Source organism: Parasteatoda tepidariorum, chromosome 11, assembly GCF_982258835.1.
Source record: "Parasteatoda tepidariorum strain Cologne lab strain chromosome 11, Ptep-v5.0, whole genome shotgun sequence".
In the NCBI taxonomy this organism is placed as follows: domain Eukaryota; kingdom Metazoa; phylum Arthropoda; class Arachnida; order Araneae; family Theridiidae; genus Parasteatoda; species Parasteatoda tepidariorum.
The window spans coordinates 14,830,552-14,851,870 of record NC_141765.1 but is presented as its reverse complement, the minus strand read 5'-3'; the positions used below and the strand labels follow the sequence as shown (position 1 = coordinate 14,851,870).

The 21,319-nt window shown below is 29.0% G+C and overlaps 1 protein-coding gene across 1 annotated transcript in view; it reads right to left on the bottom strand.

Annotated features, from left to right (window-relative positions):
- LOC107444165 (uncharacterized) overlaps window positions 1-20,412 on the bottom strand; it is a 48,361-nt gene extending 27,949 nt beyond the window's left edge. The window contains exon 1 of the mRNA XM_021147822.4: window positions 20,255-20,412. Coding sequence (XP_021003481.1) covers window positions 20,255-20,306 — 52 coding nt within the window. The 5' untranslated portion in view covers window positions 20,307-20,412. The remainder of the gene's footprint in view (window positions 1-20,254) is intronic.
- Window positions 20,413-21,319: the final 907 nt, after the last annotated feature.

Genomic DNA, 21,319 nt, shown 5'->3' with positions numbered 1-21,319 from the left:
AGTTCTGTTAGTTAACCAATGATGTAATTTTACATTTGTTTGTTATATGTATCCTTCTTTAAGAACAGAACACCCCAATGGAAGATTTTATTTTTCTGGCCATTAAAGAAATTTTTCTTGCATTTCTGCTGATAAAATTTGCTGTTTTCGGCATAAGATTAAAAAAAAAAAAAAAAAAAAAAAAAATTCAGTCCAGGAATAATTAAAAGCTGATTCTTCTCTTATTTTTTCAACTAGCATGGTTTACGTTTAATTACACTTCTAGATAGAAAATGATTCATTATTTGCCCCTAACTGAATTATCAAATTAGAAAGTTACGATTTTTATTTATTCTTGTTTAGCATAATTTTCTTTTAAATTGTTTTTCTTTAACTCGCAAAGCGATGAAAAAATTGCTTTTTCAAAATAAAATTTAACTCCAATTAGTATTTTATCCAATAATCTTTTTAAAAAGAAAAATGTATTTCTTTTATATGATAAGATTTTTTTCTTTAAAAACGAAAAATAAGAAAAGTACGTCTAAAAAAAATCGATTTAAAAGAACAAATGAATGGTCTGTTTTAGTAAGTGGTAACACTCCATAAAGAGGTAATTTATTATTCTTTAACATACATTGTATATTATTAGGTCGTCAAGGATTAAATTTGTAGGTTGGCTAACTTTAGCAGCTTATTATTTGACATCGACTTTGCCGCTTTTTTGATTTAGTCGAAGTGTTACCCGCTTACGAAATCATCGTAAGCTCTAAAAATATTTTTCAAAAAATTTCAAATATTAATTTTGTTGCAAAGGAAACGGTCGAAAACTCGCACTATTATTAAGTATGAGATTTTACGTGAAACTACGGCATTGTAGAACTCTTGTTGCCCTTACAATACTAATTAAAGTAAAATGCGGCCAATGAAAAAGTAATAGCACGTTCTTTCTTGAAAGAAAAAAAATGTTTAATTTTTCAAATAACAATTTAATGAATAAGCTATGAGAAGGATATGTATTCATAAAATATTGCATTAGTATTTCCTATCGCACTTTTCAAACAAAATAAAATAACTAAATTGTTAATAAAGAAATATGTATGTTTCCCTAATAACCATTTTTTTTCCCGATTTCTTTTTAACTAAAACCATAATTTGGCTTATTTTATTAATTTTTAGTCAATGTTTATAAAACAAATTTATAACAGAAATAGATTCAACTCCAAGATAGTGAATTCAACTGTCAGATATAAAATCTAATTTAAGATTATTAATGATAAACGTTGAAAAATGCCATCCTTCTTCTTATTAAATATTTTCAAATAAAGCAATCTTTAATATGCTCACAATTGTCTTTATAAAATTTAGTTATAAAAGGTCCGTCGAAAGTATGCTGATCATTTAGGGTTCCATAGCTGGAAAAAATTGGGAACCGTTGCTCTAGTGCAAATGTAATCCATTTTGATTTTATGAAACTTGGCTCATTGGTCGTAATATAAATATACTATAACTAATTAGATGAAATGATAGAATATCTTAAAGAAAATTAGTCTTAATTAATCGACAGATCGTCTCCTGTCTTATTGCATGACAAACTACACACTGCACAAATGACTATGACAAAACAGGAACTTTTTCCTCATCCTCCATACTCACTAGACCTAGCCCCACCTTTCTCTCTAAGTTCAGACAACTTGTTAATAACAAACATTTTAATTGTTAAATTGTTTTGTTAATAACAAAACAATTTAACTACGAAAATGTGGTAAAACTGGGAATTCGTCGACTCTAGGCCGTTAGTGTTTTATACCGCTTGCTTCAACTACCTGCTGCTTGCAATGCAGTGTATGGATGCATAATACTTTGATGTGTTTTTCATATCTGTAAGCTATCAACTAACTTTGTTCTTTTTTTTCTACAAATTTGACCACCTAGTAACGTGTAAAAATTAGTAGAGATAAAAATGTAGACACCTTTTCCCGCTTATGCTCGCATAAAGAAATGAAAGTAGAAATATCTGTTATTTTTAACTATGCAGTATATGAAAATACTCAATAAAGAGATTAAAGTAGATGCATTTATTCTTCTATAAAATATACTACAGTCTCTGGCCAAATTAGTAGACGCACTATAAGATTCTGTGTAAAATCTTAATTATCAGATGATACTATACAGCATTTTTCTTTTACACTTGTTTGTGTTCATGTATTAATTGATTAACATTGTGATGCAATACGTTAAAATAAATACAAATAGGAAGTATTTAAAAAATGTCCTGAATATCTGACCCATTACATGTATGTTTAAATGTATTGCATATAAACTCGAGCAAAACATGTAATTATTAAAACACTACAGTGCGTCTAATAATTCGATCTAATTGTTATAATATACTAATATAATACCTGATATAATAAATATTCTATATTTATATAATATATCGTCTAATTTATCCAATCGTCGAGTTTACATAATATATCGTCTAATTTACACGAAGGTAAACAAGTGCAAACTATCACGTCAAAACAATAAAGTTGTATAGTATAGCCTGATAATTAAGATTTTACATAGAATCTTATAATGAGTTTAATAATTTGGCCAGGCTGTACATATTAAGTTAAAAATAATTGATTCAGACATGTTTTTTATCTATAAATGGGATTTGTGGAAAACATCTCGTAAAGAATTGATATTTACTCTCCTATGCATTACGGACTGTAAATACGTTATTAGACGAGGAAATACACTCATTCTTAAACACATCTTATCACAGTAATACTCAGAATAAATAAAACATTTCTTGTTTAAAAAAGTATATGAAGAATATTTCGATGAAAACAGAAGCATGGATCGATGAAAAACTCCATAAAAAGAATAAAGTAGATACATTTCTTATTCTTAAACCTGAATTAATAACATAAACACTTTATGATAGGATAAAATTAGAAACATTTCTGATTTTAAAACTTACATTAGGTGATTAGGTACATTTCACTTCCATAAAAAGAGAGAGGAATTCCTCTTTATTTATTTTATTCTTTAAGATAATTTGCAACTGGAAGTTCATCAACCTTTTTTTACTTTCAACTCGAAGAGTGACCTTAGGTCAGCTTGTCTTTCAATCATTTCTTTCCTTCCTGGTGATTTTATGAAAAATACCTGTCCCCCGTTCTACTTAGAATATCCATTCTATGTTGCTATTAAAAGATATTCACGCTTTGTTGATAAGCTGTAATACAGCATTCAAAGCATCAATAGGTCCATTTTTAAAGACCCCCACGAGAGCCATATAAATATCGAAGTACGTGCATCGATTATTAACGTATAATTTAGTGTGCTTCATATCTCTCTATTCTTTACATACATGAAAAATTCACCCTAAAACGAACACTATAGTTAAATATTTTTTGATTGTGAGTATTTAGAATTATGTAGTCCAATTTAAGAAATCAATAAAATAAGGTTAACGTAGCGTGTTTGGGTGAAACACTTTGTTCTTTGAAATGCGTTGCAGTAACACTTAAATAAAAAATAAATAAAAAAGAGTAACATTTAACCAAGCAATTATGATGCACTTTTCAGCTAGCAAACGAGTATGAGAATTTTCTACTCAGAGGATTGCATAAATATTCGATTCAGAAAAAAAAATGAACATCTTTATCTATAGAACTTTATTAACGAACAGCACAGTTGAAAACCATAACAAGAAAGATAGGAAAATAACTTTGTGCGAATAGAAATTAATTCCGTAAATGCATACGATTTATGAAAGGACAAATAAAAGTAAGAAATAAAGCAGATTAATCTTTTATATTCAGAATAAGAAGAAAAAAAATGAACATCTTTATTTACAGAACTTTATTAACGAACTGCACAGTTGAAAACCATAACAAGAAAGATAGGAAAATAACTTTGTCGTCAGAATAGAAATTAATTCCGCAAATGCATACGATTAATGAAAAGACAAATAAAAGTAAGAAATAAAGCAGATTAATCTTTTATATTCAGAATAAGAAAACAAAATGAACATCTTTATTTACAGAACTTTATTAACGAACTGCACAGTTGAAAACCATAACAAGAAAGATAGGAAAATAACTTTGTGAGAATAGAAATTAATTCCGCAAATGCATACGATTTATGAAAGGACAAATAAAAGTAAGAAATAAAGCAGATTAATCTTTTATATTCAGAATTTTTTTTTATTATAATTGAAAAAAATTTCTATTGTTTTATAAATTATTTTTAATAATTTCTCTACAATTGAGGTACAAGAATAGATTCGCAAGTTATTATCAGAGACAACTTATTATTAGGTTCACAAATTATTATGAGTTTATTATTAATTAATTATACGACTTAAAATGAAATTAAAAAAGACACTTGGGCAGGAGATAACTGTTCTTACTTCAGTGCTCAATTCTTCCAAAACTTTTTTCATTAGTTGCCAAGTACGATTCATTACAAAATTAATAATATTTAAAAAAATAATTTTCTTCGCATGCGCAGTGCAAAAGAGCTAACTTAAATACTTATATCTTGCGCAGTTTTTAACGATTTTTTAAAAATTTTTTTAAATAAGTAATTTTGTTATTCATTTTAAATTGCTCCAAAAATATTGTTTGATTCCATTGAATATTTATAAAGTAATAGCAAAATAACGCGAGTCAAAAGAATTAGTTTTTTTTATGAAACTGTCCAAATATCCATAAATATTTACTCTAGGTTTACAAAATTTTATGCAGTTATTAAATATAACAACTAAAGTAATCAATACAAGTTACAAGCTTGTTGCTCGATTTTTCTTGCATAGGGTATTCAAAAATACTTGTTTTCTTTCGTAATTTATTGTAGGTCTCTCAAACCTATGAAAGCTTTAAATCTTATTGCTAAATATGAAAAATAGCATGAACTAAACATTTCTTAAAGTTATAAAATAATCTTTCAAGTATTTCTTGAGAAAGTTAAAAAAAAATGTTAAAAACTCAAAATGATTCTTCTATTATTGTAGGATAGTGTTGAAGATATATAAATCCCGATTTACTATAGCTTCGCACGAAAATTTAGTGCCAGGGTGAAATTTTTTTTAGAGCCTTTCTAACTTAAAAAGTTATAAAATGAATGTCAATATTTCAATTATTTATCAACATCGACGTTTAATGTGCACCTACGATGTAAATTCGGATAAATTCTATATTAAAATTACTAAGCAACCTTGTTACACCTAGCTGATAGTTATTGTTTCTAAGAATTCCAACATAAATACTTAAAAAATGCAAAAATAATTATAACAATAATAAATAAATGTTTTTAAAGTCTGAAAATAAGTATGATTATTTAATTTTTGTTCCATCATTTTATTTATTTACAGTAATATTTGATTTTTAATAATTTATATGCATCACAATACCAGTCATAATATTGTATTGCATTTAAATATATATACACAAACTGACTAATCTAAACAGCGGGTGTGTAAAACAAAATTGTAATCAAGAACTATAAAGCATTACGTAGTACATGGTCTGTTTCCCTTTTTGTGAAATTAAATACTTAAAACTAATAATCATGGTATACAATGCAAGGACACAAAAGTTTTTATAAAAATACTGGGATGATTCAATGAAAAGAAAGTCATCTGTCGTAACTTCCTGCGCAAATTCTAGGTCAACCCACTTAAATGGCTTTTGAAAGAGTTTTTAAATATCTGCCCAATTGACCTTCTGGTATACCTTCATTAATACATCCCAAAACTGTGCTCTCTGTGTTTTCTATTTCAAAGGTTGAACATTTGTCTATATAATCTTGGCACGATGCGTTTTCTTTGATCAATTTTTCTTTGAATGAACCGTTTGCTTTGAATTATCTATATTGGCGTCTTTTGAATTTGGGAACAAGTGGTAGCTACTAGGAGCGAAGTCCGGACTATAGCATGAGTAGATGTTCTATTGAAACAGTTAAATGAATGCGACGTTGAACGTTGTTGTTTCAAGCGACTCCGTAAGAGGACGCTATATCACGGGAAAAACCTTTTAAGGCAAATTCTCCTTTACCTACATAAGTAATTAGAAACGTGAAGTATAGAAAAAATTAGTTCGGGGTAAACCTAGAGATCTAGCTGCAGAATTTTTTCGAGCTATCGCGACAAAACTCTCTAGCACTAATATCTTTCTGCAAGATACTTTTAATAATAGCAAACATGTATGTTACTAATTTAAAATAACAAAAGTGTTGTGTTTACGAAAAAAAAAAATTAAAAAAAACTATGTAATTTTTTTAAATTAAACATGCAATAATTTTTTGTTGGGAGATATTCTCGCCGTTTGTTTAGGGCACAAATTATTTCCTTCTTCGCATTTTCTAAATAATCATGACTGTAAAAAAAATAATTAAAAATCATGAAATGCACACATACATGGTAGTAATTGCGGAAAAAAAATCGACTCCTCAAATGCGTGTTTCGTTTCGAGACTAGGTTGTTGTAATAAATAATATTGAATAAAAAATATCGGATTTAAAAACTATGGAGAGATCAATAGTGCCTAAAATTCGATGGAATCATTGCCTTAAAAAGTATATACTCAAATGCACGATTCGAATTTTCCATATTGCTTGAAATATATCGGGATATTTAAAATTGACATGAAAATCAATATCAATAACAGCCGAAAATACAATCGGAACATTACATCGATTTACGATACTATCGGCATAAATTGAGCGCGTCAAAAAGTGATTACCTGAATGCATGATTAAAATTTCTGAAGAAAAGTAATCATTTTTACTTTTCAAAAGAAAAATCATTCTGCAAGAACGTTCTGTAACAATGTCGCTGCGATTCTGCCACGGATCCTAGAGAAATCAATGGAATTTTCAAAATGTAAACAAATTACGACATGATCATCACTTGGGAAAGCTCTCCAATAATTTGTTTGCATTTTGATAGTTTGAAAACGTTTCTGTCAATATTTGAAACTCTATTTTTTTCTCTATATTTGCCTGAACTCATTTCTCGATAAACTTTAAATTTCAATATACCAGTGGAGTTAAAACAGAATTTGAGATGAAAAGTTACTTCCGCTGTGAAGCGTCCTCTTAAACATTATTTCTCTGCTCTAACTTCATAATTCCTGTTAATTTAATGAGGTCCCAGCGAACATAGAGCCGACCGATTTTATCTTAAAACTATCCTGCTGCGGCGACGATGTGATGAATAGATTCGACAGAAACTGACTGACACGGCATCCACTGATAAGGCATTTCATGTATAAAAACAAATTTCTATGCTTTTAAATTATTCAAACATTATAGAAAGCATTGTCATTCTAATAAAATTTAAGACCTTATTTTTGGGATTACTCTGGTACTTTATCCTTCACTGCAACTTTAAACGCACTTTTATCTTGGAATGGAATTAAGTTTCGTAGATATAGGATAGATATACAAGAATAAATGATTGTATACTCGCGTGTTCCCTAACAATATCAAAATATTAACTAAAGCCCTTGGCAATAAAGAAAAAGAGTATCTTCCTTTACTATTATAACGCAATTTTATCTTGAAATAGAATAGTTGAATAGTTTCCTTATGTATATAAATAGATTATTTAATTGCCTCTCATGGCATAATTGTATTTTGATGTTTATAAACTACATCGGAATATTACTAAAGCTCTAAGCAATGAAAAAAGTATTTCCCATTAATGATAAATGGGTGATTCTCACGAAGTATGACAATTCACTGTCCCTTGCTCCAAGATCTAATACTATAATACTAAAAGAACTTTGAAAAAAAAAAATTATAAATAGCATTGCTGTTAGCATTTTAAAATGATCCTGGGTCTGGGGTGCCATATCCTTTGACAGTTGGACCCCTTTGGTCGTCATTAGAGGTACACTTACTGCACAGCGGTACGTCGACGACATCCTAAGACCTGTTTTGCTACCGTTCTTTTTGCAGCACCCTGGGCTGGTTTTTCAGCAAGCAATGCCAGATCACATACGGCAATTGGATCGAATTTGGCAGGAAATACCGCAAGAGACCATCCGAGAGCTTTATCGGTTTATGCCACGTCGTGTGGCAGCCTGTATCCAGGCTAGATTCGGGTCAACACATTATTGAACTTGTTACTGTAACTCTGCAATAAATTATTCAATTGTTCTGAAATTTTAATCATTTACTATTCTGTACATTGTCTTCCTATCCACCAATTTCCGTTTCAATCGGACAACTCCTTCTTGGTGCTTTGAATTTTTTTGCTATAGAGTTTAATTTCTTTATATACAGGATTAAACAGTTTGATTAACAGTATACACGTTATGTTGTTGTATACTAATTATGCAATTGTATTATGTTTACAAACAACAATGAAATATCACAAAAACCTAAGCGATAAAAAAAGCATCACCCGCTAATGATACAATGCATTTTTATCTTGAAATGGAATAATAAAATAATTTCGTTATTTACAGGAATAATCACCAGTAATCATGAATTTAACATAGAAAATAAAGCGTTCTTTACTGACAAGCTTTCATTTTATTTTATAACAGTCGTTAAACTACCCACCCAATTTAGGGTTTACGACTACTAATGTTCAATTCCGTAGCCTTGTAATTTTTAATCCAATCCAGAAGACAAGGGAACTCATGGACAAGCATTAGGAGAAATTTGCCTTATTGAAGGACTTGGACTTTGATGGAATTAACCCACATTTGCGTTACATAGAGAGGAAAACCATAAAAACCTTCCACGGTTAGCCTGACGGCAATGGGACTCTAACCCAAGATACGTCTAACACTGAGGATATTTTACGTGACCACTGTGGTCGGTGCGAGCCGAGTGCGGAATTCGTCTCGACCAGCCATCGCTGGGATTCAAACCCGATTCCCCTCATTGAAAAGCGAACGCTCTATTCCCTGAGTCACCACGGCTCACAAGCTTTCATTTTATTTTATAACCGTCGTTGAACAGCTGACCCAAATTTTTGGGTTTACTACTACTAATGTTCAACTTCGTAGCCTTGTAATTTTGAACCCCATTCGGAGACAAGGGAACCACCTGGATCAAGTACTGGGAGAAATTTGCCTTCGTGGGGGACTTTTTGATGAAACTAAGCCACATTCACGTTATATGGAGAGGAAGACCACGAGAACTTCCCCCGGTTATCCTGGCGGTAAAGGGACTCTCACCCATGATCCGTCTACCACTGGGGATATTTCACGTTAGCATTGTGGTAGGTGCAAGCCGGCTTTGCATCGACCAGCCAGATCCGAACCCGGCTCACTTAGTTGGAAGGCGAACGCTCAATCCCCTGTGCTATCGCGGCTCACAAGATTTCATTTGAAAATATTTGAGTGGGAAAAAAACGGCTTGGTTGCAGATTTGAACATCAAGCGTGTATAAACAGACTCTGCCAGTAAAAACACTCGCACGCTACAATTGTACGCTAATTTTAACGGTATTACGGAACTTAGCCGTTTAGCTTGAAAAGTGGGCCTTGTCCGTGAAATTATACGGTAAATGGACGTAAAATTACCTTTTTTTTTTTATCATTGTAGGGCGAAATATCTTCAGTTAATGAATCATAAAAAATGGCAGTCTTTTAGTTTATTAATTTTATTTAATAACATTTTTTTGTTGTACAATCCTGAATAAAATATTTAATAAAGAGGAAATATTTAAAATAGAAGTCTTATGAACGGAGTTCTTTCACCTCTTGAAGGCCAGATGATCCTCTTCGTTTAACATGGATTTCGAAATATTTAATGGAACAATATTTGTTAATAATGCTTTTAAAACTTTATTCCTTCAGTAGGTAAACATCATTGCAATCTAATAATATTCGTTTCTCAATTTTGTTTCATAATTTACTTTATTCGGAGTTTTCATTTTATCCATAATATGTACCGGTTTTTAAAATGCGATTTTTTTCGTTTATTTAAAAATTAATTTAATGGTAAAATTAATATTCTTTTTTCTGTTCAGCAAATTATACTATTGTTTTCAAAATTACCTTACCTGTTTTTTTAATGTTTTTATATTAATGTTATTTTCTTAAGATTTTGTTATTCTTTTAGAAAAAAATAATAAATTATAAAATTTTGAGATTGGTCATTACCATTATTATTACTCTATTATTTGGTATATAGATGTTCGTCAATATTGATATTCAAAGTTAATTTTGTAGGATGCTGCAAACAAAAGTATTTAATAATATAGTACCTGAAAAAATACTATCAATTTCTTTTCGGTTGATTTTAATTAGCTTATAGATGTTATATTCGTTATTTATTAACATCATTTATCTATGCTAGTCAATTTTCTTTTTAAACAAAAAGGTATAATAATTAATATTTTTGTACAATTTAACAAAAAAAAAGCTATTTTTCGCAGTGTAGGACCAAAGCTTTATCCCTGGTGGCAGTCTACCTAACTTCAGATCGATGGAAGTATTTGTGGCCGGTGCTCAATGATAAACACCATAATACCGTTAGTTTCATAATCATGGAGCCCAATAACCTCTTTAACAGATTATTATTTAAGAAATGTTTTACTTAGTTCCCTGCGGGTTATAGCGCAAAAAAAGTAAATTTGCTTTAGTAGTCCAGGGCAATTTTATCATAGTCCTTAAATTTAGCCACTAAATACTCAAATTATTTTAATGTTAAAACTAGAATATTGTATTGTGACAAAGTTTCATATTAATTCAAATTATAATGATTAATTCAAATTATAATGATTAATTCAAATTATGATGATTCAAATTATAAATATAATTTTAATCATGTTTTTCAATGTTACATTTAAATTTATAATAATTCGTAATTGTAATTTGTATCAATAACTTGGAAAATTTCAGCTTGTTTAGCATCAAAAAATTTGAAAAATTAATTAAAAGGTTTTCTATCAAAACCTTGTCACAATATTTTGTGCTTAACTAAAACATTTTTCTGCCATCCCATCTACCAGGCACGAAAAATCTTAAACTTTTTATATGCCTGAATATTTTTTTTCGACTGCGAATTAATGAAAACATATGAATGTAGCTTTTAATAAATTTGTCTAAAAATAATATTAACAACATTATATCAAAATCAAGATTTTTATTTTAAGTATACGTCAAAAATATTATTAACTGAAAAGTAGTATTTAAAAAACTAAATTTCTCTATAATTTTTCACGGCAAATGCACCGTTCAATGGTTAGAAATTAATTTTTAATTAATTATTTTTCTTATGCACTTAGTTTGCCAACTACGAAAAAATTTTGAAAACACTTCAACGTTTTGCGGTCAGACAGACAGGCAGTCGTGAGATTTTGTCACGCTAAGCTGTTTATAACTAACTGACTCACGTGACCTGTAGCGTAGCAGGAAGTTATGTTTTCATAAAATAGATAAGTATAGATTTTAGGATTTCTTATTTTATTTTACTCTAATAAAAACACAAAATACAGACGACTCGAAAAAATATTTTAAATTTTCTCGGGATTCATTTTCTTGGGAAAATTGTCAATTTCATACTGAACATTCAGGAATAAATCCTGTATATCTATGAATCCTGTATTCAGAAGAATAAAAGAATTAAATTTAATAAGAGATCAAATTTAATCAAAGAGTAAGGTATACTCGCTATATTCTCAATAAATATTTCAAAAAATTGCTATCTGCCATAACAAAAAGCTCTACAAAATTTGGGATTTCATGTATGTTCATTTGATGTTAGTTCTAATTACTAATGAGTTATTATACTAATTAAATCGTTAAGGAATGTTTGCTTTCTTTTTTTTTTAAACAAAGAGTAACCTTGTTCTGAAAAACGTTTAAAATGATAGGGTTTACTTAAAATGCTTTAATTGTATTTGTGACATACATCGAAGTGTCACAGGAAGAGGAAAAATACTCCCAGTTATCAAAAATAAAATAAAGTATGTTATTTTATTATGAGAATAGACGAAATATCATTAAATCAAATAAAACAAAAAAAAATCATTTTTCGAGGAAAACCTTTCTTTAAATATTCTAATTAGAATTTTTGTAACTAGAGCAGAAACCTTTAACAAAGTATACTCGTCTTTGAATGATATAATAGCGAATGATCTCACTTCCAAAACAAATCCTTTCGTTTATCGCAACCTTTTTTTGGATCACCGCCCACTTTGCAACTCAAAAAGTTTTTTAACTCCCCTTTACTAAAGAGAAAAACAATATTAAAGAATTTTCTGGTTCAATTTTAAGGCTTTTGTTGCGAAACACTTCTATAACCGTGCTGAAGATGCCTTATTACCAACGTTGGAATAATGGCTTAAAATCAACGTTTTCTGAAAATGGATATCTAAGCTGTTTCATCTGTCAGTATGCGAAGAAACAATTGTAACTTCGATTCTAAAGGTCGGAATTTTTTCTTTAAGAGAAAACTAATAAACAGAATTTCAAATATAAGCAATAAAAAAAATCGAAATCTTCGTTGTCCGATTTTCACCCAGTCGGATACCCCTTAACGATCGGTTAATTTTCAAGAAAACGGTCATAAAAGTGTCGATTTTTGCCAAATACACGCATTTGATTAGTGCTAGTATCTAGTTTAAAATAAACTAACTATTTACAATTACCTTAAAAATATCCTGGTACTGCTATATGGTGTGTAAAATGAGAAACAAAATGTTTTCCGGGCAAACGAAATGAATTTGTTTTATTCTTATTTGCGCATTACTACTGAACACTCCAGCCCGTCAATATCACGGGAGCGAGAAGCGCATTAAAAATACGCTTTTGTTTTGGTAGACAATGACAGTTTGAAACAGATGTTACCAAACTGTATACCACGGTGACGCCAGCTAAATACGGCGCTTGTACATGCAGAGCATCGCGTGTATGCCGGCTAAATGACAAACTCGTAACGATAGGGTTAAATAAATATATCAACTTTTTAAACGAAATTTAGGGAAGACGTAAGGATAAAAAAGTTCAAGATTCATACGAAAATCATATCGCCGTTCAACGTTAAAATTTTAAAATAGGTATAAGAGTATTTTTTTCTCCACATAATAAGTGTTTTTTAAAGACAAATAATTTTAATATCATGAATGTGGTCCGGGATAGCCTGGTTGGTAAGGCACTGGACCCATGTCCAAGAGGTCGTGGGTTCGATCACCGACGACCGAACTCTCCCCGTGTAGTAAATGGTGACTGATATACGTTAAATCTGTCGAGTCACACAGTCCCCCATGTTCCCATAACAAATCATACCTCTGGGGGTATTGATCCAGGAGTTTCCTTGTCTTCTGGATTGGTTCAAAATTACAAGGCTACGTAGTTGAGCATTAGTAGTTTTAAACCAAAAACTGGGTCTGCTTTTCAACGACGGATATAAAATAAAATATCCTGAATGTGTCATCAATACATCTGTAGTTCGTTAACGCGACCATTTAAAAATCCTTAATATCGCTGAAATAACCATAATTTTCTAAGCGACTTTAAAAGTTTTCACCGCTTGATGGAAACCTCAAAATTTATTGTAAACTAATATAATAAGAAAAAGGTTCAAATAGTATTATTTTTTAGTCTTCGATTCCTTATTATGTCAGTTATTCGAAAGATATCATTTTATGCTTCGTACGACACTTTATTGATTTTAATTTTATGTACGTTTTGGGATATATTAAAATACTTCAAATAAAGAGGGTTTATTTAGAAAAACATTTCTAGTCATCACCACCGAGTCGAACTATTCGAAGAGACGAAAGTGTTTAACATACTGTTAATCATCTTAATTTAATTTTCATAAATTAACTGACAATTGATATGAACTCGGAAGTATATTTCGAAACATGCTAAACACAAGGTCGTCTGCTAATTAGAATGAGAAAGTGGTTGTTGTTTCAACATTTCTGCGCATTTTTTTTTTCTGACAAATTTAAATTCATACAATTACAATTAGCATTTTAAAAAAGGTTATCGAGTAGTAAATTTTTATGTTTTTAGTTTTTTGAAAAATATTTGCTTAATTTTAATTTATATTTGCTTCATTTACGTTGAAAACAATTTTTAGCACAATCTGTATCGCTTTCGGTCAGTTTAAACAAAAATTTAAAAGAAACTTAAAATGTCGAAGAATAATTACAGGTACAATATAAAATGATTTATTCAAAATTACTATCTTTAATGCTTTATGTTTTTGAGAAAAGTTTTCAACTAATATTTCTTATAATCTAATAAAATTTGAGATGTCGAATTATATCGATTTTTTTTTCAAAACAAACATCATCGAAAATTAAAATTTTAAACTAAAATGCTTGGCAATGAAGCTAACTTACTGAATAAATTAATATAATAGGCTAGGAATAGTATCAGACTCATACTATAACTGGATTCACGGCCTTATCGCACGAAACTACGAGATAATCGGCCCTCGATACAATGTCTGAAGAGACACTAAATATTTGCGATTGATGTTTATTTTAAACAGTATTATCAATATTTCATCTGTATACTTCTACGTTTGGTAAAACATCATTAGTTTGATTTATAATTACTTACTTAATAGAACAAAAGTCTTTCAGTTTCTAGTATATGCATTTGAATAATATAAGAATTCGTTGTTTTTACATATTTTCAGAAACTATTATTAGTATTCTATACAAGATTCATAATTTAGATTTTTTTCCTTTTTCTGCAGACAGCGGTGATATTTTTTTTAATATTTAATATCCGTAGATAAACAGCCGACCCAATTTTGGGTTTACGACTGATAATGTTCAACTCCGTAGCCTTGTAATTTTGAACCAATCCAGAAGACTAGGAAACTCCTGGACCAGTACCCTCAGAGCAGGGCTCGAAAAACCGCCCGTCCTCGGCAGTCAAAAATTCCCCGCGGACTATGAATTTCTCGAATCCGACATCCGCGCTGACGGCCATTTTCTCGTTAATATTCGTGGTACATTTTCAATTTTAAACTCAAAAACCGCAGTACCCTCCGATAAATTGACATTCCAGATAACTTGACCTTTGTCATTTAAATTATTTCATAAAAGAAATACTAAGTTACTATTAGTAACAACTTTTTATTACTGTATAATGTAATCCTAGTAACTACTAATTCATTGTGCAATTTATGTAATAAATAAGAGAAAATTATATCTTAATTTATTTAGAAGCTACGGGTTAGTTTCAAAGGAGGACGGGTACATTGTTGGGCAAGCCGTCCTCGGGGGCGGGTAAAATTTCTGAGTTTTTTCGAGACCTGCCCCAGAGGTATGATTTGTTATGGGAACATGGAGGACTTTCTGACTCGACCGATTTAACGTGCATCGGTCACCATTTACTATATGGGGAGTCTTCGGCCGGTGGGGATCGAACCCACAACTTCTTGGGCATGGGCTCACTGCCCAGCCAACCGGTCCACAGACGTGATATTATAAAAATTTATGTGGGTTTCGTTAAAATTTTTTTAAAAATGTGGCATTTTTTGATTGAGACAGACTTTGAAAATAAAAAATGGCACATTTCTGAAGGAGGTACAAAACCAAAGTTCAGGCTCTAGACCCTGACTGCTTGCATTAGTTGCAAAAGCTGCAAGTTAATCTTATAATTAAGATTAATTTAAGTTATTATTGTAAAATTGAATTGGGATGAAAGAAATACAAAAGAAGCTTTATTAGATATGCACCCACTCAGGAAATAGTTCCACTTGAATAATGAAAGAGGAAATAATATTTGCATGATTGCTGTTGTTTACCTTCCGTGTCAGGAGACTTCCCTCTTTTCATGTTATTTCAACTTCTGCTTATTATAACCACCAGAAGCTTTTAATCATCTTTCTTTTTTTTTTATATATATATTAACAGCCTTTTTTGAGCACGAGTGAAATACAAGGTCATCGCCCAATCGGAATGGATAGCGGGCGGTATTTTAAAACATATTCAGATGTTTTTTGACAAAATTATAGCATGTCATTTTACAATCAGCATTCTCCGAAGAGTAATTTAATATTGTATGCTTTCCTGCTTTTAGGTTTTTGAAAAATATCTTTGTTTAGAGCAGATTTAATTTTTTTTTTTTTTTTATAATACGGTTGAACCGTCTGCGAACTCAGTAATGTGTCTAATATAAACGATGTTTCATTATATTCAAATTTCTTGAAGAATATTTTTTGCGTAAGACTGTTGAGTGATTGAAAATTGGGTTTGCAATTTTACATAAGTTATTTAAAAAAATTATTAACTAATTAACAGATAATAAAGCAAAAATTAATGAAGAAAGTACTTACATAGCTAAAAATTTGTTTTAATTTCCCTTTTTATGAAAAAAAAAATTGTGATTGAACACAATTTGATTTTAAATAGAGTTCATTAATTTTCTTATCCACAATGTGCAAAAAATACAAGATTTTTTGATCTACATTTTCTATAGAAAAAAACATATTAAGGACATTTATGACTGTTTGGCTGAAATTTAATTTTCTTCTTCTACATTTTCTTCTAATAAGTCTTCTCTACCTTCGTTCGTTTGTTTTAATAGGAGTACGCTTAAGTAGGAGTACGGACGCTAAAATAGTTCACTACATCCGACTATATCCCAGGTTCACTATATCTAATGACAGACATAGATACAGCATTAAACTACTTATTCTGAATTACTAACCGCATAATTTAAATCCTTAACATTTTCGTGAAAAAATCCTTGGAATTCGGAATTTTTGAAAGTTATCATTTGCCCACATTTTAATTAAATATTTTGTCTAATAATTTTTATTTATTCATTTTATTCACTTTCATTTTTTTTTAAGTTTATTTTTATCTAATTATTTATTTTTATTCCTTTTTATTCTATTATTTTTGCTTATTTCTTTTCCTTTCAAAATTATAGCTCTTGAATCACATCAAGAAATTTAAAATTCAACCTAAAATTCCAAATGAATCTTAAAACCATCCTAAATGGTCGCTTAACATTTCAGTAAAAAAACATGTTTTGAAAACTTTGCTGTTAAAAATAAAATAATGAAATATACACAATGAAATTTTTTGATATTTTGGAAAAGAATCCAAAATGTTAAACTGAAAGCAATAGCTAATAGGCTATAGTACGCCTATTAGCTACTAAGGCCTATTAGTCACTAGTAGCCAATTTTTTCTCCGTTTAATACTATGTGTTTCCATAATAATACTCCGTTTAATACTGTGTTTAATACTTTAGTCTCTGTTTAATGCTACGTGTTAGTTAATTAATGAAAAATCAAACAAGAATGAAAAAAATAAATTAAAAATATGCATACAATGAAGCCTATTAAGGAACATAATACAAGTTAATAAGTGTTTATTACCTGAATTAGTTAATATTTTCTAACTAATTTGAAATGAATAACAAAAATACTAATAAAACTGTAAAATACTTTAAACAACGCATGAAATCAAACTCTTTAAAATGTGAAATGTAATGATATTTTAACTAGTATTAAACGGAATTAACCAATTAAATTATATTTCTAGCTATTTATTCCTTTTTGGATGAATTTTTTTTTACCATGATTCCGTCAACACTACACACTCGAGCTCTGAAAAAACGAAAAAAAAAACACTAAATATCTAGCTTTTCGAATATTCCAAGAAGGTCCTTTTGTTGAGTTATGCTGAAAAACAATCCGCGATAAAAACTCTATCAAATTTTACACCTCTCGTAACGTAAATACACATTTCTCAAAACATTTGCGTAAAAACTATATATATATAATTATTGAACTTAAGACACATCTTTCCTCGCCATCTTAGATTTTCGTTTTTTTTTTTTTTTTTTTTTTTTTTTTTTTTAAAATGTTTTTTTTTTCTTTTTTTTTTTCCTTAACAAATTTTTGACGATAGACAATCATCATTCGACTGCCCTATACCTTTTTTAAAAAAAAGGTTGAAGAAGATGGTAACGATTTTTTATGTTAAGAGAAATCGTGATTAATAACTCATAAAACTTAAATATTTTTTAAAAAATATAAATCAATAAAAATATGCAATTACCAAACTTTTGGATGGGAACTGTACTCTTGACTTTTTTTTAAGCCTATTTTTTTTATTGTTTAAGCTGATGAAACAAAAATTTTCATGAGGTGGAAAAATTGTTTTAGCGTTAATTACGCAAGAACAAATACTTATCAAAAATCTAAAAAAAGCACAAATCTGTAATACTAAACTACCTTTTGAAGTACATAGTTGAAGAATTTAATTTTGTTCGAAAAAAAATCATTCGAAAATCTAAAATACAGAGAGCAATATTTCCCAAATTCTAATTAGGTTAAAGCCTTTTATTTTATATATTTTGGAGGCTACTCCAAAGTTGAGTAAATATTCAAATTTGTAAAAATAAAATGAAGATAAAGAAAAGCATATTCAGAATTTTTGACAGTTGCCGAGAGGAAAGAGACCTTATATCTATTTCATTTATATGCAGTGACAAGTTGAAACACAAATTAAAGATGAACATTTATTGTTAAAATTATATGAATATCTTAGGAGGAGTGTTAAATTAGCACTATTATTTAATAGATTCAGTAGAATAGCGCATAAGTTAGTAAGTAAAATTTAAAAAAAAATTAATTTCTAAAAATAAAACAAATATTTTAATCACGAAACACGTCGTTAAATAAAATTTTAATTTAAGAATAGTAATTCAAAAGAATTTTTTTTTGAAAATTAATTATTCATCTATTAAAAAATAAATTTAGAAAATTACTCTTAAATTTTAAAAAATAAAATTAGAAAACGTAGTTAAATTGTTAATAATTACCTGAAAGAAAATCACTATTTAAAATGTTTGACTAAGCGTGAAACCTGCTTAATGTCAACTTTACCCAATACGACTGTTTAACCACAATGGCTGTTAACTATTCGACAGAACTTTTTTAAACATTCCAGTGCAATCGCTACTGCCTATGCTACATATCTCAAGCGTGCAAAATACTTTAAAATACTTCATAGAGCAGCAGAATCTTAAGAAAATCAAAAAACCTCTTTGCTTAACCACACTTTAACTGCACCTTCAAGTAATCTACAGTTGCATTAATAGTGTCAACTACATCATTATACCTTAACAAAATTTTTGCATCCATAGTTCCTCATTCTTGAGTAAAATCATAATATAATATAGAAATAATACACTTTTACACTAAACTTCAACTAAGAAAAAATGTAAACATCGAAAATTTCTTCAGATTCTATAGAATCCAATGTCAAATAACGCTATTTATTTTAAACTAGGTGAAACAAAAATATTAAAAGAATTTTTGAAATGGCAGAAAAGGAAATTTATCCATAAGTTTCATTGAAATTTAATATCTAAAATATGAAAATATTTTCCGACCCAATCATATTGAGCAAGCTTGTTTTCCGTTATAACTACCTTTAACGTGTCCTCTGTTTTCAGATATCATTATTTTTACAATTGTTATGATTACATATTTTTATCCATCCCATGATTAATGAAACCTCTCAAATTTATAAATAGGACAGTCCTCTCAAATATTAATATTTGCTTCGAAAGACAAAGTTCAGGCTTTGAAAGTTTTTTAAATAGTTATAAGGTCTAAAATACTATAAAAACTTATGAGATAAGATTATATAAAGATTTTAAAAGAATGATCCAAAAACAGTTTTGAAGTTTAGAATACATATAAATATTCTAAGCTTCGAAGCATTAAAAATTCTTCCTATTACTAATATTTCAGTAACAAGATTAATATTAATATATTATAGGATTAATATTAATATATTAGATAATTATTAATATATATATGAATTGCATTATTTATATATATATATGTATATATATAAGTAATAATATGAAATAAGTCTAACCTAAAGTATTGAAGAAATAATTATTTAAAAAAAAATAATATTTATTTTAACTTAAATACACTATTTAAAAAAAATTCCTTCATTTAATATTTTTTTAAAAATTATTATACAAAATTTTTGGTGAATTATTTATTTACAACTATATTTTTAAACAATTCCGCTTATAGATGTCCTAATATCATTTCATTTTTACTAAAACGTTACTTAGATTTTGAATCGACTTTGATTAAAAATGATAAATTTAAAATAAAATCACCCCCTCCCCCAAATAAAAATGAATAAACGAAAGGTAATTTTAGAGGTAATAACGTTCTTAACAAATATGAATCCGGAATCACTCGATCTGCTGATAGAGAAGAAATAGAATAACAACTATAGAATATTAAAAATAACAACTTTTGCGAGTACTTCGGGAGAAAGTGGATGAAAAATCCCTCACCTCTCTGAGCAACTGTTGTCAGTAGCAGGATAGAGAACACCAACCACCGCATCTTGTCGTGAACAGATCAGTAGTGTTCAAAAAAGTTAGTTCACCATGATAACCACCAATCCAGAAGACGGAGGACAGTGAACCGGATCACCGCTCTACGAGGAAGCTTCACCACTTTGGCCTACTTCTTCCTTCGAAGGAGTTCTTGCGAAAACTCTAAAAACTATTTATGATTCAATAATTAAGTATTGCTATTATTGATTGAATTATTTAAAATATTCCAAAAATGAAAAATTTACGAATTATGTTGCTTTAAAATAACCCAAAAGGGACTTTTAACATTATTAAAAGAAGGAGATAGAGATTGCGAAAAATCTTTCAAATTTTGCAAAAGGAAATTTATAAATAACATGTCTTCTGAATCTTCTATTTTCATTTTTTGTTTACATATTAAGTACAATAGGTAAAATAGAAAAGTTTCCCCCAATCTAGCTAAAATTTCATTTCTAAGCGATGTATGAAAAAAAAATCTTTTTTCTCCTCTTTTGAAACAATTACGAGGTTATTTTAAAATTATTATTTTCACATCAAATATGTCGTCAATTCGAACAAAAAGTAGCGTTCGCTGCAAACGATTTCTCTACTTTATATATATTTTTCCTTCATATGTCTTTGATTTTCTTCCAAATTTTGCATAACTCACAAACTTTCATTTTAAAATAGATTTACACAAAAACTACCGTTATATGCTATATTTCATATTTAAAAAAAAAATCAAAAATAATAATGATGTCTTAAAGTTTAGAAAATAAATCAGCAAATGATTAGAGACTCATTTTCAAAATCGTTTTTTTATTTTCTACTCATATTAAATTAAACTAACTTTGAATAAAACTTAAAGTCGTTAATATTCAGTGAATAATCAGTATATTGTATGTTTCCTTCCGACCGAATTCATATCCGAAGGGGATGATAGATAAAAGGGGAAACTCATTTATGTTATCAATGATCTGCTCAGTTTTCACAAAACTGATTTTGATTATTTATTCTACAAGGCAAAATTCATCGTATACA